The 26,351-nt window shown below is 46.0% G+C and overlaps 1 protein-coding gene across 2 annotated transcripts in view; it reads right to left on the bottom strand.

The window, feature by feature from the left end:
- The window catches only part of LOC146829634 (prostate stem cell antigen-like), a 115,550-nt gene that overhangs the window by 74,375 nt on the left and 14,824 nt on the right, over nucleotides 1–26,351 (bottom strand). For both annotated transcript variants that reach the window (XM_085606707.1, XM_085606708.1), the window contains exon 2: nucleotides 23,581–23,700. In XM_085606707.1, the coding sequence (XP_085462833.1) occupies nucleotides 23,581–23,700 (120 nt within the window). The remainder of the gene's footprint in view (nucleotides 1–23,580; nucleotides 23,701–26,351) is intronic.

A 26,351-nucleotide genomic window follows, 5' to 3' on the forward strand; every position in this document is an offset into this window, starting at 1 on the left:
TCCACGTTTTGGTCTGGCCAAGGTGTCCAGCTAGGAGGATGTCATGGGCCAAAGTTAAGAGGGATTCCTGACTGGAGTTAGGAGGAGGGCCTGAGGCACTACCATTCTCCTAGTGGCACCAGGTTTGGGTTCTAGGGGCCTCAGTGTAAAAGATTCCCACCTCCCAATAGGTTCCGTGGTAACCCCTAACATCACCTCCTTCCTGCACAGCAGCTTGCTGTCGCTGGCTTTTAGGAGTGGGACAAGTTGTCTGCCCCTGACACAGCTTCTCCCTAAAGGGCCCCCCTGGGCCCAAAAGCTCAGCCTGGTAAGGGTCCAGTTCCTAAGGCTCAGTTCCCTCTTGGGCTGGCTCTTCTTCTTTCTAAGGAGAAGGTTCTGGTGTCTTATTGTAAGCTGCCTCCCCTGTCTTTCAGCCTTTTCTCTTGGAGGGCTGTGCTGTTATTCCAGACTACAGCACCTCCTTTTCACCCCGGGCTCTGGTCTGTGCTCTGGTGTTTACAGACATCCAGTGTGGGATCCCAAGCATTTCTCCATGGATCCTTAGTATTGCCTCAGCCCAGGCTGAGGACTCCAAATCATTGCAAGCAAGCAATCGACTGGTATGGACAAAGAGACTGCTACCTCTTTCTTTCCAGCAGCCCCTCCCCAGTTAAAGAACACCATTGCCATGTGATGGATTTTTGTTACATTGTCAGCATTGGTGACTGGATATGTTCTTCCAGGCAGATACTGTTCTGAGGATAGCAGCTGCTTAGTCATGGTGACTGGTCACGATGCTGGAACCAGTGTCTGTCAAGGCTTCCACCCTAACCCCATTAATAACAGGATGCTATCTGCATTTTTGCATGTTAGTGGGCAAGACAGCTAAGGTGGCTAAGACCAAATCCCCTACTAGAGTCACCTCAGTGAGCTCCTTGACATGGCCGGTGTTCTCCTGAGATTCCACCTGGGGATTGCTAACTTCATTTACTAAAGGTGGACTAGAGGCATTTAAATCATGTTGTTACAGCCAGAGTCACTAGTTCAGTGCCCCAGAGTTAGACCTGGCATCTTTTGGTGTGTTTAACCTGTCTTTTTGCTCTCTGACCTCCTGGTTTTGACTCTGTTTTTGAATGATTCGGTGTCTCTGTGCACTTTCTCACAGCTGTTCAGTGTTAAAGTGCAAGTGCTCTTATTGGAAATGGTATTACGGATTGGTGTTTCCATGATTGGCATATTTGCTTTACTGGTAAATCCCTAGTAAAGTGCACGGAGAGTGTCCAGGGCCTGTAAATTAAATGTTACTGGTGGGCTTGCAGGATTGATTGTGCCACCCACCAGAGAAGCCCTGTAAAAGTATCTCAGGCCTGCCACTTGAATGTGTGCACACAGTTTGTACTGCCATGTCGACTTGGCAAGTGCACCCACTTGCCAAGCCCTGACCTTCCCTTTTATTGCATGCAATTCACCCCTATGTTAGGCCAAAGTTATCCCCATGGGCAGGGTGCAGTGTGTGTCAAAGGAGGGACATCTACTGGTATGTGTGACATGTCCTGATAGTGAAATACAATGTCGTTTGTTTTTCACTATTTAAAGGCTGTCTGTCCCATAGGATATAATGGGAAATACTTTGTAACATCTTACAAGTATAACTTCCCATGGGGACAAGATAGAAAGTTGGAGTTTAGTATCTCTGAACTCAGAATATAAAAATGCATATTTTAGTAAAAAAGATTTTTATATTGTGTGTTTGAAAATACCACTTTCAGAAAGCGGGTATTTTCTTGCTTAGCCATCCAGTGTGCCTCCGTGGGTTGACTGTCCAGCTTTGGAGTGATAGGGGCTGGGGATGTGCATTCTCTTAAGAGATGGCCACTGGGGGGGTTGAGGTGTGTCCTGCTTTTTCTGAATGAGTCAGGGCTGAGCTGAATAGACCTGAGTTGCATTTAGAGTAGTGGGAGGAGATATCCTTGCACCTGAATAGGCCTAGTCTGCCTTGGATAATGCTGTCTCCACCTCCTGCTAGGAATCTGGGCCAGAGAGGACAGAACTGGTTTGGACTGAGCACAGACACCCTCTGCACAAGAGAACAAAGGGAAATGTGGTATAAATATGGGGGCCTAGCTCCCAGAACATGGACAAAAAACTGCCAAGAAGAAGAGCTGGAGAAGCTGTGAGGAAGGACTACCACTTTGCTCCTTGCTTTGCTGTGTTGGCCTGCAGTGGCTGCTTCTGTCTTGGGTAGTGAAAGGTCTGGACTGAACTTTCTGCAAGTTCTTTGTGTGAGTTTCTCCAAAGTAGAGCTTGCCCCCTGCTCAAGAAGTCTCAGGAACAGCAACAACTACAGGTTCATCTGCTACCAGCACTGGGAACTTTGTGTTTTGTGCTGCAACAGAAGAAAAAGCAATCCGACACCGTCACTGGCGCCGCTGCCAGCTCCGTGTCCTGAAGGTACCGTAGAGGTCACCACCACACTTTTACACACTGTCTCTGAGATAAGCCTGACTGCTCGTACCAAGCTACCAAGGGGATGAACAGGGCTTATTTCAGTAGTGTATCCCCCCCATCCTGACTAGGAAGACAGGCCCCTACTTTGACAGGGGAACAACCTGCAACTAGAGAACCTCATTTCTAACACCCAGTGACCTACTGTCATGACACCATGCCTTGTTGGTATCCCAGTTCTTCCCCTGATACCCACCCTTTGGCTGTGAAGAGTCTCTGGGCCCACCCTTCTGAACATGTTTTTGGGGGCCTGAAGAAGACTCTTTGTTTTTAGATTCACCCTCTTTACTTAGGGAGGCTTTTTGACCTCTTTCTTTTGGTCTCCCCCACCAGTGGTAGCCTTGGTCACCCTTGTTTTGACCCTGTGGTCTGCCTCTTTGTACCCAGTTATAGAGGAGAAAGTGGACCTAGGTCTACCAGGAACTGATGTAATTTCTCTTAGCAAATATTACTTAAAAGATGCTCCTTCATTACCAAATTATGAAGCTTTTCATAGCCATTCGCATTGTTACCATCTACCCAGCCTTCTTGTGATTTCACTGAGTGGTCTACAAAATCTACCCAGGTCTGGCTCTGGGTTTGTTGAGTCTCCATGAACCTGACCCTTTACTCCTCAGTGCTGATTCCAGATCCCTCAATCAGGGTACCCTTCATGAAGTCATAGGATTTAGCTTCTTCCTCTTTGAGTGTCAAGAGTCTATCCCAGCAATTCCCTGGGGACATTTCCCATAGAATAGCACTCCACAGCTTCCTGTGGACCTGACTGCTAAGACAGGCCGTCTCAAAAGCAATGAACCACTTAGTGATATCATCACCCTCAAAGAATTTTAGGACAATCCTTTTGGGGATTTTAGAGTCCAAAGAATCTACTCTCCCTATTTATGACTGTGCTGCCACCAGAGATGGGTCCCAGGCCCATATCGTTTCTCTCTATATATATATCTAGGAGTTGGGCTTCAAGAGCTGCCCTCCTGGCTAGTCTTTTCAGAGCAATCTCCTCATCTGAGGGTGCTCTTTGTCATTGACCCAGTCATTGACCCAGTCATTGAGGCCTTAGGTTTTACACAGACCTCTAAGCTGTTTCATTGACCAGGACAGGCAAGTTGTAACTTTGAGCTCATCCACCTCTTTCAGATGCTCTGGAGTACTGTTTCTGGTACTCATTATTTTTACTAAGTTAGGAACCTTTTTGGAGAGTAAAACAACCTAACAATGCTGGTTTCCTAACTACATTGAGGTTTGGACTTTTCAAGCAGTTGTGTTAAAAGTGACCTCACCAGGGCCCTGGCAATTATTATTTTTTTTTAATGGAAAATTAGTCAATTTGCAAAAAAAATGAATTAACTGCAGTGAATTATCAATTTATTTCTGTGGTCACTTATTGAAAGAGTGGTGCAGCAAAAGCAACGTTGTGTAGCCCACTGCAGGACCACCTGTAGGAAGCTGGCTCTCTATATACTATACCAAACAGAGGTATAGTGTGCAGAGGATCCAGTGGATCCACACAGGCCTTGCAGAGGTTTAAATAGATAATACTAGTGCTCTCTTTTGTGGTAGTGTGGGTAAGCAGTTAGGTCTATCAGAGGGCAGTGCTAAGCAATTGTTGCACACACAGTGGCAATAAATGAGACACACTCAATGAATAAATCTTAGACCAATTTACAAAAATAGTACTTGGTTATATTTATTTTGTAGAACCACAGAACTTTGTCATAGGTAAATACGTTTTTCAATAGAAATACTTTTCAATTCTAAAAATGGACACAGCGCAATGTTCAGACTTTGCAAATGTTAACCTATTGAAGGAAGAAAGCATTCAGCATACATAGGGTTAACATCAACTTAAAAGACCAGTATTTGGAAGTTAAGATCAGTAGAGGTCAAGGTTCACTTCAGCACCACCAGTGCACCACCAGCGGCACCACGGGCAGCCCAGAGCACGGTGCAAGTTCGAGGTTGGCAGCCCAATACAAACCAATGGGGATTGGGGGCAATTGGACATAGGCTGCTTAAAGGTAAGTAGCAGAGACTTGGGGGACCAGTCTTTAGGGGTTGAAGCAACCTCTGGAGTGGGCCCAAAGCAGCACCAACACTACACCATCAGCGCCCATGTCCGGGATGCCAACACCGCATCGGGTGCCCAATGCAAGACAATAGAGAGCGGTGAAATCAAAACAGGCTGCAGGCTCAGAACAGGAGGCCGGTCGAATGGAACCAACAGCTGCAGTGGTAAATTGTGATGCTCGGGGACGTATAGACATCTTTGGTCTTCCTCACCAAGGCCCAGGGTGGGCGGGTGCAGGAGTGTCTTTTGGCATCGTAAAAGGCTTACTGGAGCATTTTGCTGGTGGGGGTTTTCAATGTAGAGGCTGCAGGTGACATCGAGGTGACCTGGAGTGATCACACCTCCCATTCTTTCAGAGTTTTCCCACCTGTCCTCCTGCCAAAAAAGGGGGTGAGGACAGAAACTGTGCCCGCTCCCTCTAACAGGAGAGGCTGGAATTGCATTACAAAAGCAGCAAGGCCTTTAAAGCTCCTTGCCCCGGATGGCTCTTCCTGATTAGTGGGAGGTGTGACCACCTCCACCCAGGAAAGACATTGTTTTCGACCTCAGATTGCGCAGGCACACTTCACATGAGGTCAGGTCTGGTGATAGCAGGTTGGCTTAGGCCTATCAGAGACCCCACTAAGGATTGATAGGTTTAAAGGGATCCGTCTGCATTGTTTTAAAAAAATGTATCTGGTACTATGGCTTCTCTGGGCTTCCTTGGGCACTTACAATATTCAGGAATCAAAAAGGATATTGCATGAGCAGATATGCCCTCACAGGAGATGTAGTGCACCCTGCCTTAGGGCCTGCTAGAGGGGTGTCTTACCTATATTCCATGCAGTGTATGTGGGCGGGCACACAGAGATGTGTGCAATGTTGACTCTTCAGTTTTGTCTGCACCAATACATTCAGGCTGCAGTAGCTGTGTGCATGTGCTTGGTGAGAGGTCCCTTAGGGTGGCGCAATTTGTGCTGCAGCCCTTTGAGACCCTCTTTAACCACAAGGCCCTTGGTACCAGGGGTACCTTTCACTGGGACCTTACATATGAGCTAAAGGGGTGCCAGTTTTGGAAACAAAATGTGCAGTTTCGGAAAGGAGATCTGGCACAAAGGACATGGTTAGCAGGGATCTTGTGCACCTCGAGTAGAAATTACATCATTTGCATGCAAAAAGTGGGGGCTAATCATGTCCAAAAGAGGCACTTTCCTTCACTTCTGTTCTTAGCTGAGGAGCACCAGCCAAGTACAGTTTCCTTACACTTTCATTGTTTTTCTGTTTGGAGAATTCTTTTTTTTAATTTCCTGCCTCATTGTGTTCTGATATATGTGTTCCGGTGGTTTGCCGCCTAGTAATTTTCATGCCATTTTGTTTCTCCCACCATGCTCCGTTGCTTGCTATTATTAAGGAGGTGACATGCACTGCAGGTGTGGTTTATATGTTTGCTTATAATCACCACGACCGCAGCGCTTCATGTTTAAGTGCAGCTGCTGCTTTTGCACATGCCCGCTTGTTGTTTCACTCTTCTTCACTACTTGTTACGATTGGTGGGCCAACGTGCGCAGCGGGTGTGGTTTATATAGTTTAGTTAAAGTAGATTTTAGGGATTTTGTTTCTCTCCGCAAGCCTGACTGGGTGTTTATTACCGAGACGTGGGCCAGAGATTGCTCCGGTCCCGATCTGGTGGAGGCAATCCCTTCCAGATATGCCTTTTCCAGATTCGTCAGGGTAGGCAGAAAGGGTGGGGGCGTGGGCATTTTATATGAAGATGTTTATTCTTGCCACACCGAGACGCTCACAATGCCTCTTGATCCGTACTAGGCATTATATTTTTTGTTGAAAGTTTATCCGACTGAAAGTTTTACTGATGTTGTGACCTACCGCCAACCTGGACCGATAGTGTTGTTTAGCCAGGATTTTAGCAACCTCATAGAACCTTACGTGGCAAGATCCAATCTCACCCTTCTGGGTGATTTTAATTTTCACCTGGATAGGACCTTATGCAAGGAAATGCAATTTTTTCTAGAAACTATAAATTGTTGTGGTCTACCCCAATTGGTTATGAGCCCTACCCATATAGCAGGACATATACTAGATGGCCTTTTTTCTGACAATTCCTGGTAAGAGAATCTATACACCTCTCCTAGTCAGACCATTATGCCATTTCTTTCAACCTCCATATCCCGGTATCTCATACATCTCTAAATAATAATAAGATAATGGAGAAGAAGAGAAACCTCGGTCGTATCAGCAAGGAGGCTCTTCTCAACACACTTAATAATCATCAATGACTTTCTCATTCTGATGCTAATTTGGCAGACGCAGATTTTTCCAACTGGCTTTTAGTAGCCATGGACAGCCTAGTTCCCCTTAAGGAGCATTATGTGGCTCGAAAAAAGCCCTCTGCCCCCTAGTTTTATGATAGGCTGAGAAAAATAAGACAATCCTGCCGCCATCAGGAAAGGATTTGGAGTCTAGACCTCAACCCTGCGGGAAAAGGTTTGCACAAACAAAGACTGAGGGAATATAAAATCGCATTCATACAGGAAAAAGTATTATTTTATTTGAAGGTTGCAGAATCCCTTAGATCTCCTAGGGAGCTTTTTAATGTAATTAGGTCTCCCTCCCAGGACCTCTGTGACAGAATGGCTAGTTTTTTTCCACTCTAAGATCACGGAAATATATTTCTCCGTGGAAACTCTTAATGCTGGGACCCCAAAATCTGTCCTTGACCACTCCCTCTTCTTTTTAATAATCCAGTAACTCCAGTGGAGGAAGGCAATTTACTCACCTTCCCCCCTGTTACAAGAGGACATGGACCGCCTGTTAGGTGGAATCACATCCGGCTCCCCGTTGGTGTCCTGTCCACTGAAGATTATGGGGCAGATCTATGTTGGAGTTGCGCCACTTTTACGCCGCCGTTGTGTCACTTTTGTGACGCAGCAGCGGCGTAAACCCTGCGCCACGTTGCGCCCTATTTACATCGTGACGCATCTATGGAGATGCGTCACGGTGTAAAGCCCTGCGCCACATGAAACCTGCGTCAGGTTTCATGTGGGTGTTTCCACGCAGGGGGGGGCGTTCTGTCACAGGAACGCCCCTGAAAAGTGACTCAGTGAAATCTATAAGATTTCACTGAGTCACTTTCCCAACGCTGATGCGTCAAAACCCTGCGCCTGCTTGAAGCAGGCGTAAGGCTTGACGCACCATGTTAGGTATGGGGTAGGTTGGCACAGTGCTGAAGTTGCGTCGCGCTTGTGACACAACTTCAGCACTGCGCCAACCTTACGCCAGCAGATACGTCACGCATCTGCTTGTCCTTGTGCCACGATGCACCGCATTGTAAATGCGGCGCATCTGCGGTGGCGCAAAGGCAAACTTGCGTGACGCATCTTCCCTGGCGCATCCATGCTGATTTGCAGGGATGCGCCAGGGAACATAAATCTGCCCCATAGAAACTAGGGAGGGAGGTTATTGCACCCCACCTTCCCTGATTACTTAATGTAGCTAATTCTGCTGGGCAGTACCCTACCTCTTTGAAGACTGCGGTGGTCAAACCTCTTTTAAAAAAGCCCTCTCTAGATTCTGTAGAACTAAAAAATCACCACCCCATCTCCCTATTACCTGTCCCAGCAAAAATTCTGGAGAAACATTTAAATTTTCACCTTAGCTCCTATCTGGCAGAACATCAGCTGCTTGATGGCTCACAGCATGGTTTTAGAAGTGATCATAGCACGGAGACGGCTTTAACTTCCATACTTAACAACATCCGTGTTCAGGTTGATGCTGGCCATACCACGCTATTGATTCTTTTTGACCTTACGGCAGCCTTCGACACTATATCCCACCTGAGATTGATGGACCAGCTTAAGGAAATGGGGGTTGGGGGAGTAGCCCTTAAGTTGCTTACCTCATTTCTTAATGATCAGGCACAAATAGTAAAAATGGATCAATTTTACTTAGCCCCTAACCATCTGTTTTGTCGAGTCCTGCAGGGCTCCTCATTGAGTCTGACCCTTTTTAACATTTATTTTGCTCCTCTGGCCATGGTTGTCAGATCCTTTGGGCTGGAGGTGCGGTCCTATGCTGAGGACACCCAAATTATGGTGTCTATCACCAACAGCATAAAGGCCTCTGCGACCAATTCACAAAAAAACTGCATGCAGGCAGTTTCCTCCTGGATGGTAGAGAACTATCTCAGACTGAATGCAGACAAAATGGAGGTTTTGATCTTTGGAAACCAACAGCATATTTGGTCCAATGCTTGGTGGCCTGACACACTTGGCTCCTGCCCTTGCCCAGCATCCCAAGGAAAAAAATCTTGGTGTTATAGAGGACAATTCTTTTTCCCTGGCTCACCAGGTTAACAGAACTGTGTCCACCTGCTTTGGGATCATCAGTATTCCCAGGAAAATGTCTTTCTCTCACCTCCCGAAAGCAGGCAGTCATTGCCCTGGTGTTATTGAGACAGAACTATTGCAATGCCCTCTATTTGTGTATTAACAAAGGGCTTGTTCATCCTCTGCAGCTGGTGCAGAATGCCGCAGCCAGGCTGGTGATGGACCTTCCTCAATTCCATTCAGTCTCGGCTTCCGTCAGTGAGCTGCATTGGCTCCCTCTAAACCGGAGAATTCTGTTTAAGGCTCTTTGTCTTACTCACAAGGCTTTCTACAATCAATGTTCAGAAGGCATTAAAGGGCTCTTTCAACGATGTGCCAGTAAAAATCTGTTGGTAGTTCGCATTTGTAAGAGAGTCAGATGGGGGGCAGAGCCTTCTCCGTTGCCACTGCTAGGCTCTGGAATTCCCTCCCTTCTTCAATTTCTGGACAAGTGTCTCACTCTCTCTTCTGCAAGGCCCTGAAGACCTGGCTTTCTACCAGCCCAACAGTATGAGCCCTATGTGTATTTCTGTCTGATGGCCCACCCCTTTTTCCCAAATCGATTTTATCCACACTCAGTGTGGGAGGGTATGCTCAGACGTGAGTCCCTTGCTTATTGCACCATCAGGATTCAGGCAAGCCGGGCCGACGAAGGCTGTGATGCCAGAAACCGGTCCCCGGAAGCTTGTTTCCTTCCCAGTATAAGAATTGGCTTGGTAGTTTGGTTTGCCCTGTTCCCATCATGCACTGGGACAGGTACAGACTAATTTGCATGTAGCCAGGTTCTGAGCTGGGATGGTGCAGTGAGCTAAAAAACGGTGATGGATTAAAACCATGATCTCTTGACTTGGTAAGAGTATTCTGCATCATTCAGAAACTCTGTCCATCACCACCCCCTTTTTCCCAAATCGATTTTATCCACACTCAGTGTGGGAGGGTATGCTCAGACGTGAGTCCCTTGCTCATTGCACCATCAGGATTCAGGCAAGCCGGGCCGACGAAGGCTGTGATGCCAGAAACCGGTCCCCGGAAGCTTGTTTCCTTCCCAGTATAAGAATTGGCTTGGTAGTTTGGTTTGCCCTGTTCCCATCATGCACTGGGACAGGTACAGACTAATTTGCATGTAGCCAGGTTCTGAGCTGGGATGGTGCAGTGAGCTAAAAAACGGTGATGGATTAAAACCATGATCTCTTGACTTGGTAAGAGTATTCTGCATCATTCAGAAACTCTGTCCATCACCACCCCCTTTTTCCCAAATCGATTTTATCCACACTCAGTGTGGGAGGGTATGCTCAGACGTGAGTCCCTTGCTCATTGCACCATCAGGATTCAGGCAAGCCGGGCCGACGAAGGCTGTGATGCCAGAAACCGGTCCCCGGAAGCTTGTTTCCTTCCCAGTGTAAGAATTGGCTTGGTAGTTTGGTTTGCCCTGTTCCCATCATGCACTGGGACAGGTAAAGACTAATTTGCATGTAGCCAGGTTCTGAGCTGGGATGGTGCAGTGAGCTAAAAAACGGTGATGGATTAAAACCATGATCTCTTGACTTGGTAAGAGTATTCTGCATCATTCAGAAACTCTGTCCATCACCACCCCCTTTTTCCCAAATCGATTTTATCCACACTCAGTGTGGGAGGGTATGCTCAGACGTGAGTCCCTTGCTCATTGCACCATCAGGATTCAGGCAAGCCGGGCCGACGAAGGCTGTGATGCCAGAAACCGGTCCCCGGAAGCTTGTTTCCTTCCCAGTATAAGAATTGGCTTGGTAGTTTGGTTTGCCCTGTTCCCATCATGCACTGGGACAGGTACAGACTAATTTGCATGTAGCCAGGTTCTGAGCTGGGATGGTGCAGTGAGCTAAAAAACGGTGATGGATTAAAACCATGATCTCTTGACTTGGTAAGAGTATTCTGCATCATTCAGAAACTCTGTCCATCACCACCCCCTTTTTCCCAAATCGGCCCTTTCTGCAGTGCCTTGACGCCTCTGGGCAAAGTTTGCGCTTTATAGGGCTAATATTCATTTATTCATTCATTCGTTCATTATATCTGATTATATTCAGCGTGACTGCTTCATCTTTAGGCATGGCAGCCACTTTTTTAATTTTAAATTTTTTTTTCAGTGTTATACAGCACAAATTCAATTTGAATAGTTCAGAGCGCTTTACATGATCATCAATTGAATTACAGATGGACTCATTCAATTTTGAGGTGTGTGGAAATTAAATGATTTGTGCACAACCACAGGATACTTGAGCCGATGCTGAAATTCAAACATGGTTCCCCAGCTTGAAGGTCGGTCACTGTGGCCGTTACGCCACATCTGACCGCTGCTTCTTCCTATCCTGTTCTTCCCTCTTTCCTCCTCCTCACGTGGTCACCCCTTCTAGGCAGATCTCACTCATGATTTTGTCGTACTTTAGAATTTGGGACCGCTTAGGAGGCAGGGCCCTACCCCTGTCTATCCCGGTATTAGTGAACCGCGAATGGTTAATGCGGTATGTACAAGTGCTTTGTGTAACGTTTTAGCTATGAATGCACTGTGTATACGCTATTATACATCACTACGTGGGTTCCATTTTAGAGCGGTGGCCATCTTATGGTTGCCCTCACATAGGCTACATAGCATGGAGCAAATACGAGCCTTTTAGAGCACATGTGCCTTTCTTTGACTTTTCTGTGACCTGGGCAGCTTGGCTCCGCTGCCCCAGGTCAGTCCGGTCTCACGAGTTCCCCGTCCTCTGGCCACCTGTGATTAGCATCAGGGCTTGACACACCATAAAGTCTTTTCATCCTACACAAGCCTCCAGCTAATCTCTTTCTCACCTGACTGTTCCTGCTTTATGGCTTGTTTTCCAAACAGGAGATGCTCATGTTTATTGGGGCCTATCGATATCTGATGTGGGATCTGAGCCTTGCTGGGTAAATAATTGCGGGCTGACTTAACTGGAATGTGGGATGGTCATCATGACTCTGCCTTTTCGTTTGTAATGTATACATGTAATGGTCATATCGTAAACCAAGGAATGTGTGCCTGAAGCAGGATATTTTGTTTTTAAGGAGAAGCCTGTTTCTGTGATTTTTGGCAGTCTCCTGAGAACATACACGCTGTTGTACTTCTAGGATACCTGTAATTGGTCTGCAGCCAATAAACTGATCTTTGACTTCACCCAGAAGACTCTGTGTTTCTGTAGGTCTGAAACAGGAAGAACCCCGAAGTCATAGGGTGTGTTCCCCTGCACCGCTGGGCTTAAAATACCCAGTACTTCAGTTGGCGCCCATTGTGGGGCGATTTCAGCGGTACCGGTCCAAGCCAGAGGTTCGTGAGGAGCTTCGTGTGGAAATTCTGGAGGAAGGCCGCCACTTCATCGACCCCTGCATGTCGACGTGGTCCGAAGGTCTTTTCTGCGAGGTTCTCCGCGTCCCGACGGCTACGAAGGACTGCTGCCCTGAATAATCGCCCTGTTTTGGACCCTTGACGATTTTTTGGTAGAGCGAAACAATCGAGAGAGTCTTCTGGTGACGCCATCGATCATCAATATTCAGTTAAGTATAAGTGGAGCGTCTCCCAGTTTGAATTTGGTATCCTTCGGGATCATTTTGATTTGGTGCTTGCAAGTCCCAAAGCCAGAGGACTCGTGTATTCACGAGACTATCGTATTCGATAATCCTTTGACGTTTGAAACTAGACTAGTGAGCAAAGATGCCTGGTTCTAGTGTATTTTGTAGATTGTTTTGTTTGGGTTGTGGAAGGGATTTCCAGTTGGAGGATTCATGTCCGGTTCCTCCAATTGGAACTCCAACTTATGAGCTTTATGTAAAACATGGCGTGGGCCCCATTGCATATAATGAAGTATGGATCCGATACACCAGAAAGGACGGTGTTTTAAAATGGCCCCAAAATGGTAGTTTCGATACAGATATCTTAGATAATTTGGAGGTTAAATTGTTTAAAAAGAAAGCCCGGCCGGCGATGTTTTATTCTTTCCGCCTATGGCGAAAGGAAGCCAAACAGAAGGAAATTAAGCTAGCAAAAAAGAATAAGAAAGAAAGAGGTATGTCAATGATGCAAGCAGCTGTGCAATTTAAAGATAATGAGGAGGAACAAATGAATGAGCAGTTACATAGACAGCGCAAATTAGGGATTGATAAATGTTACCCTGTTTTGTCACCCCTTGTGCAACCTGAAGCAAAAGAGATAGAAAAAGATTCCCTAATGTCCCATTTGTTAAGTTCGCCACCCCCATATGCGCAAAATGCTACCGCGCCTCCACAGCTTGTAAATGCGCAGCCTCCAGTAAATATGCCGCAAGCCTTCCCACAGCCGCCAGCTCCTCCTCAGCTGGCTCCTACCCCAATAGTGCAGCCCTCTCAAGGGCGGCCAGTTTTGTTACCTGTTACCCCCGCGCTTCCTGCGACTTTGCCTAGCACGCCAGCGGCTTCCCCTGGCGCTCTTTCTTACACTACCCAGGTACCTGTATCTGAATCTGTTTTTCTTCCCTCTGTCTATCCCCCCGTTTTCGCCTCAACTTCTCCTTCTGCACGACAACGACTAGCTAATGTAGTTACTAGTTTAATGTCGCCTCTCTTTGGGTCATCTAGTGCGACTCCTGCCTTACAGCGTAAGCAATTGCGCAGTCAGCTGCCTGGTCCCGACGAGAAAGAGGTGTTAGATCATCTGGCGCGTAGGTGGATTGGTTTCCCTTCACTCTATGATGTGGAATCAGTTGTTAACGTTTTTCACCAATGGGATGCCCCAAAACAGAGGTATGTCTTTGATAAGATGTGTGAATTCCTCTGTGAGGAATTGGAGGATAATGGTGCAAACCCAAACCCACAGGAATTGTGTCGAGTGCGATTTGATTTTGAAACAGGTATAATTGTGGGCCCCAAGGTAGATAAAGCAGTTGCGACCTTATTATCTTTGAGGAATGATGATTGCCAGCAGTCGTTGTTTGAGCAGGATTTCCCTGTGGGGAAGAAGGTAAAAGCGCGCCAATATCCGATGCGTGAGGTTCCCCCAGTTTGGAGACCTGCTGATCCAAATGCTGTTCCACCTGTCTTAGCTCATTTTCAGCGTGTTTGGGTGCATGTCCCATGGAATCGATCTGAGGAGTTAGCGCTTAAGCAGACATTGCCTGACCCCCGTAAAAACCCTACAGGGTATTATAAGGAGTTATCCCAAACTGCAGAATCGTGCGTCATGAATCTGGCTGACATAGATATGTTATTTGGGAATGTTGTTCCACAGCCTTTATGGGGATCCATCCGTAATACGGATCATGCTGCAGAACTAGGGGGTACATGGGCTAATATCGTTGCTGCAGACGCTAGACAAGTTGGTGGCGCAAAGCCTGACCCTTTAGTGGCAGAACTCCCTGGTCGAATTATTACATACATGAAGACCATAATGCCCGCGATGCGCGTAAATTGGGACAAACTATCTGCATGCAAGCAGAAGAAAGATGAGACAGTGTCCGATTTCTTCACCAGGTTTGAAGAAACGTTTATCGACCACAGTGGTCAAGACATGAGCACTGAAGGTGGCCAACGGTTATTTGTTGATAAGTTTGTGCAGAATCTACTTCCTGAGCTATCTAAGAAATTAAAAGATTCAGAAAGTTCTTGGGCTGTTTCTTCTTCAGCGCAAATACTGGCTACTGCACAGTATTATGAAAATAGAGATAAAGACGAAAAAGATAGAACAGATAAAAAAACGAAAGAACTGAAAACAAAGGTCCTTTTACAGCAGGTCTACCCGCCACGTGGAGGACAGAATAATTATAGGCAAACACAAGGTGTCTATCACCAACCCCAACAATTTCAGAATAATCAGCAAATGAATGGGTATTATCAACCACGTATCCCTATAGGTCCCAATCAATGTTCATATTGCAAAGAGGAAGGTCATTTCAAGTATAGTTGTCCTAAATTAATGCAGCGTAACAGTAATGCGTATGGCGCAAGAGGTAGAGGTGGTCAGCAAGCTCCTAGAGGCAGAGGGCGTGGAAATGTTCCCCAGAACGCGCGTCCTCTTCCACCTCAAAATACCATAAATAGCTTTGATCAGCAAGCCAACGCGACTGGTAATACAGCTCAGTACTACAATAATGATTATTATGCAGAAGACGACAATGTAGAAGATAATGATTACTAGGACAGCCGTAGACAGAGAGAGGGAGTTGTTTCAGTGCCAGTGGATCAGAGCGGACCTTATGTTAAAGTAACTACAGCAAATGTAACGGAGCCCTTTCTGCTGGATACTGGTGCTGCAAAGAGTTCAATCATGCATTCAAAACTCTCTGGCGCGCCTTTGTCTGGCGAAATGAATGTTTCAGTAGGTTTTTCTGGCGCCCCAGTTAGGAACCCGATTTCTAGTCCTATGTCTCTTTCTGTTGGACCTTGTGAGCTAAAAGCACCTCTCATCCTAACAACAGGTTGTGGTGAGAATTTGCTAGGATTAGATTTGCTAAAAAGATTGCATGCCACGCTGTATTGTTCTCCCTCAGGAGTACAACTTACATTAGGTAAGAAAGTGATTTCCCCAATGTATTTGTCTAAAAATGCAATGCCACCTGAACTGTCATCCCTTCCGGATGTCCTTTGGGCTACTGGTCCCAATGATGTGGGTCTCTTGGAAATACAGCCATATGTGGTAACTTTAAAGGCCAATGTCAGATTGCCACGTATTCCCCAGTATAAGATCTCCAATGAAGGTCAGAAAGCGTTGTTAGAAATTGTCAGCGATTTGATTAAAAAGGGTGTGATTGAAGAGACAAGAGGCAACGTTTGCAATAGTCCGGTTTTACCTGTCTTAAAAAGAACGGACCCTTCACAGCCACCTGTTTACAGATTTGTGATTGATCTTAGAGAGGTTAATAAGATTGTTGTGCCACAGTTTCCAGTTGTCCCTGATATAACTGCCTTGTTAACTATGATTCCAGCCTCCACTGCATGGTTCTCAGTGATCGATCTAAAGAATGCCTTCTTTAGCATCCCAATTGCAGAGGAGAGCAGAGACATTTTTGGCTTTAGTTTAGGAGGCCGAAGCTTCCGCTTTAAACGCGCTCCCCAGGGCTACTGTGAAAGTCCATCAATATATAGCCAAGCTTTGAAAGCGCAGCTTGATGCACTGGTTTTACATAGTGGCGCTATCCTCATTCAGTACGTTGACGATTTACTAATCGCCGCGGATACTGAAAAGATTTGCAAAGAAGCTACATTGTCATTGTTGCGTCATTTATCTGCCTTTCATCACAAAGTGTCTCTCTCAAAGTTGCAATATTGTCGACAAGAAGTGACCTACTTAGGTCATCTCTTATCGAAGAAGGGAAGGAAACTGACCCCAGAAAGAATTCAAGCCATTGCACAGTTGAGTGTGCCAAGAACACAGAGAGAAGTGCGTGCTTTCTTGGGCATTACTTCATACTGTAGGCATTGGATTCCTAATTTTTCCTTGTTGGCAAAAACTTTGTTAGCATTAACATGCAAAGACACACCGAATCCTATCCCATGGTCTGAAGAGTGCCAGAAAAGTTTTTGGGAATTGCGTAATGCATTATGTTCAGCTCCTGTGTTGGGTACCCCTGACTACAGCAAGCCTTTTACATTGTATGTTCACGAGAAAGATGGTTGCGCGTTATCAGTGTTAACACAGCCTTTTGGCGACAGACCGCGTCCATGCGCATATTTTTCATCAACCTTGGACCCTGTAGCGAGGGCATTGCCAAGTTGTCTGAGAGCCACAGCTGCCGCAGCTATGTCTATCCGACAGTCTGCTGGCCTAGTAATGGATAATACATTGATTGTTATGGTTCCACATGCTGTGGACACATTGTTAAACAGGACCAAGACGCAGCACTTAACTAGTGCGCGATTATCTGGATATGAGCTGACACTGTTAGCAAATCACATACACATAAAGAGATGCAACACGTTGAATCCAGCTACATTATTGCCAATTCCAGCAGATCTAGATGAGATTGAGCAACATGATTGTCTGTTCAGAACAGAAGAAGAGACAAAAGGGAGAGTAGATCTCAAAGATACTCCCCTGACTGAGTGTGATGGTACCTTATGGGTGGATGGTTCATGTTTCAAGCTCTCGAATGGTGATACGACTGCTGCATATGCTATAACTACTTTGCACACGATTGTGGAAACTGCACGTGTGCCACAAAATTCGGCTCAAGCAGCAGAATTGATTGCCCTTACGAGAGCATGCGTGTTGTCTGAAGGAATGAGAGTGAACATATATACGGACAGCCAGTACGCCTTTGGCGTGGCCCACAGTTTTGGGCGATTATGGAAGGAACGTGGGTTCCTGACTTCGCATGGAGCTAAGATTCAAAATGGCAAGTTGGTGAATGATCTCCTTGAGTCGCTGACCCTACCGTTGCAAGTTGCGATTATGAAATGCAGTGCGCACAAGAAAATCACTGATGGTGTTGGTCGTGGTAATGCGTTTGCTGATGAAGTCGCGAAAGAAACAGCAAAGGATGTAAAGACTCGAATGTATGTTGCAGGCCCTGCCAGATGGGTTGGTGATGCTGGAATGTGTGAAAACACAATAGAGAGTGTAAAGTCCCTTCAAGCTGAAGCCACAGAGAAAGAGTTGAGCAAGTGGAGAGAAAGTATGGGTAAGTTGGATGAGAATGGTTGTTGGATTGATTTGTCAGAACATAGGCGATGGTTGTTACCTGATGCATATGTGCTTCCAGTGGTTACTATGGCACATGGAATGGCACATATCAGTACGAAAGGAATCTGTAAGTTGTTGGCTCCAGTATGGCAGAATGCTGGAATTCCTAAGTGTGCAGAGAATGTGGTCAAGAATTGTATGGTATGCTTGAAGTACAACCCTGGTAGGGGAACCCCAACTCCAGCTGGTCATTTTGCGCCTCCATCATATCCATTTGAAGTTTTGCAGCTAGATTTTATTCACATGGAAAGGTGCAACAACCTGAAATATGTATTGGTGGTTGTTTGCGCTTTTTCAAAATGGATAGAGGCTTATCCCCTAAAAGATAATACTGCTCTATCCACAGCCAAAGCCCTTGTGAAAGAATTTTTCCCTAGGTTTGGAATGCCAAGAATGGTGTGGAGTGATAATGAAAGTGAGTTTGTGGGTAAAGTGATGAAGAATGTGTGTGAGGGACTAGGTATACAGCAGAAATTTCACGCTGCAAATCACCCCCAATCAGCTGGATTAGTAGAGCGCTACAACGGCGCTCTAAAACTCAAACTGGCCAAAATCCAAGCGAGCTCAGGTCTTAAATGGCCTGACGCTCTGCCTCTAGCACTCCTGTCCACCAGAATGACTGTGCATTCACGAGTGGGACTTAGTCCCTACGAGGTCGTTTTTGCCCGCCCGGCCAATGTATGGGGTGTGCCAAGACCGACGAAATTCAGTGAAATCGAACATCCAGTACTGCTTGATTACTTGTATGAATTGACGGCTAAATTCCATGTTTTACATCAACAGGTGCACGATACTCTTCCCCAGGCCTCTGAGGCTCCAGGTCACCCTATCGACCCTGGCACATGGGTCTTGGTGACAAATTTTCAGCGCAAGAGCAATGATGAGCCTCGTTGGATCGGCCCTCATCTCGTGCTCCTATCCACAAGATCAGCCGTTCGAGTGAAGGGGAAAAAGAACTGGATCCACGGCACCCACGTGAAGAGGATACCTTTGCCTCTGCCGTATGACCAGTGGGTCCAGGAGGGTATCGCAGACTCTGAAACAGACACTGTACCTCGTTTTGTGCCGTTCAGTGATGCACGCATAAAAGGCACAACTTCAGCACAGGAAAGTGACGATATTTTGCAAGAAGCTGTGCCACCGTCAATTCGATTGAACACCACAGAGCCTGAACTCTTGTTTCAAGATCAGACAGTACCTGGCCGTTTTCATTATAATCTAAGACCAAGGTCTATGGACAAATAAATATTCTTTTTCCTTACCCTTTTTATTTTTTGATAACCAGAGCTCTCCCATCTGAAGGACTTTCTTGATTTTTGTTTTTCGAACCACCATCCGGGTTCAGCCGCAGGGTCGCGGTGCCAAGACTTTGGGGTACAGGCCGAAGACGTTAGGTCAACGGTTCTGGTTGGTCTAGGGCGTTCCCTGGACTAAAAGGCGTACTCCTTAGCAGAAGAAACTCACCCGCCGCGAGCGGCACGATTAGAGGATGGAGTTTTTCAAGATGGAGAGACCCGCTGAGGAAATGAACTTTAAAGCAAGAATGTGTAAAATAATGAAAAGCAAACGTTTTGTGTTTTTATGCCTGTTTGTATTATGTAGTATGGTAGTGTTGACTGTAGGATTTGTATTCTTCTCCTCTCAAGAGCCCATTGCACCCACTGTACAGCCTATACCTCCTCCTACTGTCTCCTCACACTCTTTTCACCCTCTGCCTGAACATGAACAAGCCAGACGATCAGAATTTGTAAACAACTCATTTATTCAGCTCCTGCATCAGCACCAACTAGTCATGAATACAACCAATTGCTGGGTGTGTGGTTTAATGCCACATACCATTAACAAGGGTATTCCTTATCTAGTGCTGCCATTTAGTTACAATGGATCGTCATGGGCATTCCAGACCATGTTTCTCTTTGCCCTAGATGCCTACTCCCCGCGACAACCGCGTTCCATCAGACCTAGCACCAATAACAAAGCTTTAATGAAAGGAGTTGCCGATATGAGCAGAGATATCGATGCATACTCATCTATTCCCAAAGAAGAGTTGAGAGCTTATGTAGGGTGGAACGCGACGGGGTATAGTATTAGTCTGGGTGAAAGACAGCGAAAAATCTCATCCCCAATCTGGGTCGTACCCCACATAGGTCGGTTCTGTTTGCAAGGTAATGGTCAGAATCCTAGAGCTCAACTGGGAAGAAGTGACTGTACTGAAACGTACACTTTTCCGTCACAGTTTTCCCCTGCGTTTTTGGCTGCCAAGGGTACATATTTTATCTGCAATGACCGAGCATATACATGGTTGCCCCCTGATTTCTCGGGCACATGTTATATTGCAAATCTGCTACCGCCAACATTCACTGCTGCCTCCGACTATCACAAGACCAGAGTTGTGAGAGGCGTGATTAGTAAGGAGGATACTGCCGGTCAGGAAGCGGGAGATTTCTTTTTGGGTTTCCTGCCGTTTTGGGGACCTATGGTTAATAGTAGGAACCTGAGACAGCTGACTCATGTGGTTGAATCCACTGTTAATGTTACGGCTGGTGCCCTTGGTAATTTGACAGCTGAGCTCCAAGCGGATCGCCTCATGACTTTGCAGAACCGCATGGTTCTAGACGTCATACTTGCAGACCGCGGTGGGGTATGTAAGGTTATCCAATCTAGTTGTTGCATTTCCATACCGGATAACGCTTCAACAGTCTATCAAGCCATCTCCAAACTGCATAAAATATCTGAGTCCATACACGTGGATAAAGGAGATTGGTCACTGGTGGGGTGGTTCTGGGAACTGATATCTGCCTGGGGTTGGAAAGTTCTGATGGTCATTGGAATGATCTTAGCCATCCTTTTCCTGTTCTGTCTGTGCATACAGTGTGCTCCTGCGATATGTGGCCTCTGTGCTACATTATGTGTAAGGAAACCTGTATCGAGGGATGAGCTAAGTAATAGGATGATGCTACAGCAACATCTCCATGACTTCGTGAATATTGACCTAGACTCGGATTGAAATGAGTATAGTTATTGCCTATGTAAGGGCAAAAGGAGGGTCTGTCGTACTTTAGAATTTGGGACCGCGTAGGAGGCAGGGCCCTACCCCTGTCTATCCCGGTATTAGTGAACCGCGAATGGTTAATGCGGTATGTACAAGTGCTTTGTGTAACGTTTTAGCTATGAATGTACTGTGTATACGCTATTATACATCACTACGTGGGTTCCATTTTAGAGCGGTGGCCATCTTATGGTTGCCCTCACATAGGCTACATAGCATGGAGCAAATACGAGCCTTTTAGAGCACATGTGCCTTTCTTTGACTTTTCTGTGACCTGGGCAGCTTGGCTCCGCTGCCTCAGGTCAGTCCGGTCTCACGAGTTCCCCGTCCTCTGGCCACCTGTGATTAGCATCAGGGCTTGACACACCATAAAGTCTTTTCATCCTACACAAGCCTCCAGCTAATCTCTTTCTCACCTGACTGTTCCTGCTTTATGGCTTGTTTTCCAAACAGGAGATGCTCATGTTTATTGGGGCCTATCGATATCTGATGTGGGATCTGAGCCTTGCTGGGTAAATAATTGCGGGCTGACTTAACTGGAATGTGGGATGGTCATCATGACTCTGCCTTTTCGTTTGTAATGTACACATGTAATGGCCATATCGTAAACCAAGGAATGTGTGCCTGAAGCAGGATATTTTGTATTTAAGGAGAAGCCCGTTTCTGTGATTTTTGGCAGTCTCCTGAGAACATACACGCTGTTGTACTTCTAGGATACCTGTAATTGGTCTGCAGCCAATAAACTGATCTTTGACTTCACCCAGAAGACTCTGTGTTTCTGTAGGTCTGAAACAGGAAGAACCCCGAAGTCATAGGGTGTGTTCCCCTGCACCGCTGGGCTTAAAATACCCAGTACTTCAGTTTGCCAATGCTTGTTGTTATTTGGCACACACCTGACACAAACAAGATTTCTAAAAAGTGGTAAAATAGCATTCTAGGCAGCTACGAGCCCTAAAGCAACATGCTCAGAACGTTAAAGCGCAACAATGTTTTTAGACTCTGAAATAACGAGTGCTTTTGGACTTCACAGGCATATTCCAGTAAATGCAGGTTTTTGACACTCTCGAGGCTTAGGGGGTGAACTGCGGTAGGCGCGAGAGGCTTTCTCATCATGCACTTGTGCACTAAGTGATAATGGAAGTGAGTTTGTGGGTAAAGTGATGAAGAATGTGTGTGAGGGACTAGGTATACAGCAGAAATTTCACGCTGCAAATCACCCCCAATTCAGCCGTTATTGGCCCTTCGTCCCGAGCACATTGCTGCTATTTGTGGCACATGAACACATCCTTCCATCAGGAGTACGATTTCAGGCGCCACTTAATCTCCCTGCACTGACCCCACGCCCTCTAACTACTCTCACATTACCGCTTTTTCTGCAAAGTAAAAAACGTTAGGGCATAGTATCACGCAGGACGTTAAAATTATCGCCGCTTTAGCGGCAAAAAACTGCTGCTAAAGCGGCGATAATGGGCTTGATAATATGCCACAGAGAATTCCCATAGAAGCCCAGGTTCTGGTGTCAACATGGGCTTCTATGGGAATTCTCTGCGGCATATTATCAAGCCCATTATCGCCGCTTTAGCGGCCGTTTTCTGCCGCTAAAGCGGCGATAATTGTAACGGCGTTTCTTCATAATATGCCCCATTGTTATTTACAACGCCAATAGCTCTAGCTTTCCCAACGTAAGACCAATTGCATTGCTCATGCTTGTTTTTGATGAAGCCTAATCCTTATGCTATGGTGCTCCATACCATAAAAATGGACCATGAATGGCATTTAAAAATGATGTGGCAAATCGCAAGTCCTTTTGACGCATCGCTGATACAATGCAGCGATGCGTCAGTTCTTGTAAACGAGGATCTTGGTATATCTGACCATTGTGGTCGGCCTCAAATCTCACCTCAGTCCCGGTCTCCCACGACCGTTGACTATCATTGGCGCTTTACTTTGTCTGCGTGATTTCCACTCAATATTCTTATCAACAGTTGCCCCTATTGACTTTTTCACATTTGGTGTCCTTCTGTTTATTAAATGTTACTCTGTTATTCTAATTCCGTTCGGGATTTTTATTTTTTTACATTTTGTCTCTCTCAGTTTGGGTACTGCAGAAATACTTTACACCTTGCCCTCCGTTACCCCTGTCTGCTCTGAGGCATAGCTACTAGGGGGTTGCGGTCATATTAAGATAGTGGTTTTGAGGGTTCACCCTGAGCAGGGCTGTGATTATTCTTTGAGGTGGGCAGCCGCCCGTCCCAAGGATGATTCCAGTTTCTTACACACATGTTCATATTTCTGATCATTACATACGCTCAGACTTCAAGGAGGCTGTGAGTGGCTTCTTCTTTGACACCCACTGGTGACGGTCCTTGCTGAAGGTTTATGCTGGGCTTCAACATGCAACAATGACCCCGTGCACTTATTTTTAAATCAAAGCCGCCTGTCTTCCATGTCTATGTCTGTGTGCGCCATCACTGAACAATGTTTAGTCCCACCAGTGCGCATGCAGGAGCAGCTCCGGCCACGTTATGGATATGCTTACACTTTTTTAAGCTGGCAATAATTTATTCAAATGAATTGCATTGTTTTATGTTTCCCTTTTAAACCCCAGTATCTCAGATGGGTCACGTGCCCAGGCTGGGGTGCGGATGGGGCCCAACTGTGTCACTGTCCGGCTGTGTCTTATTCTGACCTCCACTTCACTTGCGCCTAGAAGCACTCACACACACACACGCACACACACACACACACACCTTGCATAAAAATCACTTTTCACGTTAACACCACACCCAGTATTTCCATCATCGCTGGAATCTGTAGAGAAACCCCAGGCTGGGGCTCGGATTGGCAGTGCACTGTGGAAATTCCCGAGTGACGAAGGACACTTTACCTCCACTTTTGCACCCCAGTGGTCAGCCTCCCTTACCTGAGCCAGATGCGTAGGTGCTCATGCAGTAAGAATCCACTCCCGTGAGGCATTTTTTTGACGTCATGCAGTCTGCATTGTTCGTAACTGTACCGCATGTGTAACAAGTTAAGGCATGACCTGAGGAGAAGAAACAACAGGTAAGAGGCAGGTCCCATTCACTCAACACTTCCTCTCGCTCTGAGGCCACGAAACAGTGTCTGTGTGGTCCCTCTGAGCCTTTCGCAGGCTGCTGGGTTTCTTCTCTGTGGCCCCCCTCAGCCTGTATGAAATGCATGCAATAGTAACATATAAGCACGGACACTGGAATCAAGCGGCATGAGAGGGCCAAATTAGGTGGCAGTGTTGGCTAAATAATGCGGCAAAAAGCCAAATTATGCAGCATAATGTGGCCCATTTTGTAATAGTTTTATTTCATTACTTTGTCACGTTCACAGCTGTTACCACTATCTGGGTATTAGTTTCACCTCATTAGTACATGTTTCACACCCAAATATATCAATGCGCTGCAAAAAGCTGCAGAAAGCTGACCAGTTCAGCTGTGCAAAGGGCCTTCCACTGAGCTGCAACACACCATACCTTATTTTATTAATTTCTGAACCCTTTGAGCTAGAAACAATAGATTTTTCTTGGTTAGAGTCTGCAGATTATGAGGCAGATGATGAATTATGTGGCAAATGTGGCAATTCTATAATTATGTGAAAATCACCAGGGCTGCACAACCGCATGATTCCAGTGGCTCTGAATATAAGACTGGCATGCTGCTCTCTGTGGTGCTTCTACTGTGGATCCTCTATGAACCTGTATTAATGTAACATGATATCTATATACAAGAATCTGAGGCAGCTGTTTCATAATGTTTCACATACTTAGTTTGAAACCTTTGGTCAGAAAAATTGTTGTTCACAAATATTGGAGTAAAGCAGTGCCTAGTGGGTTTGTGATTGGGTGCTGAATCAGGGTTTGGAAGGGGCATGTTGTAGGCGTCACTTCCAAATTTCCATTCGGTATGAGCTGCAGTAATAACTTGTAGCCCTGGCGACCCGAATCACAGATGCAAACCATTGAAGAGTTACCAGCTCCCAAGTTAGGACAGTACCTCATTCACAAAAGACAAGGGGCCCCTTTGAACCACTTCCCCCTGTGAATTGTGGTACAGGTTTTAGAAGGAGAAGGCTGAGGTCCAGGAGGCCATAGTTGTCCCTGCAGTGCAATGTTCTTTAAAGTAAATCAGGCTGCTTGTACCAAAAGAAAAGTGTTGTTTCAAAGTGGTCAGAGGCATGGTGGTCTGTTGACCCTCGCAGACGCCGTCCCTGTGATTGTGGCCCTTGGAGTCTGTTTCAATTTGTAAGCTGCCTAATGAATATTAATTAGATAAGACTGGCTACGAGCCACAATAGAATGGAAAGTTGATAACAACCTATAATATAGTATAAAACCTATCCATACAGAATGAGTTTTAAACATTAGATTTGAAAAACATCAGTCTGAAAACAGGACAATAGGCCGGACTTTGTCGCACAGCCTCAATCTTCAGGACATATTTATGAGAGACTTGCATCACATTTGCACGCACAAAGTGCTACATGCGTGACACAAGCCTCCAGTGCTACATGCGTGACACAAGCCTCTAAAGTCAAATATATGAAGCCACGCAAAGCCACTTTGCTCTGAAATCTGCAGTAAGGCAGTGCAGCGCAAATCGCTGTGATACCTTACCCTGCGCAATTGAGCCATTCAATGGGCGTTGCGATGGGTCCTCTCATGCAACTCCCACGGATTTTGATACATTCCCAGATTTACAAGGACTTGTAAACCTGGGAATGTCCAGCAATCGTACACCTCACCAGGGAAGGCGTACCGTGGAGAAATATCTTTATTTCTCCTGTTTTCCCCTCTTTCTATGTGTGCGGTATAAGAGGAAAAAGCCGCTCCAGTTTCAGTCTGTGCAGGTTCCCCTACCGGCACAAAAACAATCCTGCATGCAATGGAGGTGCCCTTGCACCAAGGTGCCTGCACTGGTTCTAGGCTGCCAAACAAGCACCGGCACAAGGGGAAAGGACTGGAATGCGCCACATTGGATGAATGCGTTGCATTCCTGCCCTTTCCTTGTAATGCAGGTCAGCGGATAAAGATGACTTGCTGCGCTGCCCTGCGCCACCAAGCTCATAAATATGCACCTTTGCGTGCATGTCTCATACCTTAGTGCATATTGTATCTCGTTGTGCATACCCCTCTCTCACTCCGGCATAAAGTACACAATTCATTTTTTGGATAACAATTTGCGCATACTGGGTTTTCCTGTCACCATAAATATCGTGTTAACCAAGTCTAGAAAACTCCTTCTATTTATTTCAGAATTATGAAAAGCTGCGAGGACACACCAGGGCATGTGGCTATCAGACACACACAGATATCTTCATGGTGAGGCGCGTTAACCAACGGAGCTATTTCCCAGTATGCACTTGGCTATGATAACATTTTAATACCATGTGGAATATATTTCATGCTTCGTGTGACGATACCTGTGTGGGGCACATGGAGTAAAGAAGTGGATCTCGTGCTAGGGCTCAGACAGGTGTGCATTTAACACAATGTGTTTCTTCCTCAGAAGTGTGTCTGCCTCTCCCATGGTAATGATGTAGCGCTTAAAAGTTTGAAAATTGTAGGGGTGCGTTATATTCATTGTTAGTCGGCACCCGCATATAATCAAATGTGTACTCAGGTATTTTGTGTGCAATGTATTAAGAACTGTATAACCTATGTCGATT

This window comes from Triturus cristatus, chromosome 5_2, assembly GCF_964204655.1.
Source record: "Triturus cristatus chromosome 5_2, aTriCri1.1, whole genome shotgun sequence".
Classification (NCBI taxonomy): domain Eukaryota; kingdom Metazoa; phylum Chordata; class Amphibia; order Caudata; family Salamandridae; genus Triturus; species Triturus cristatus.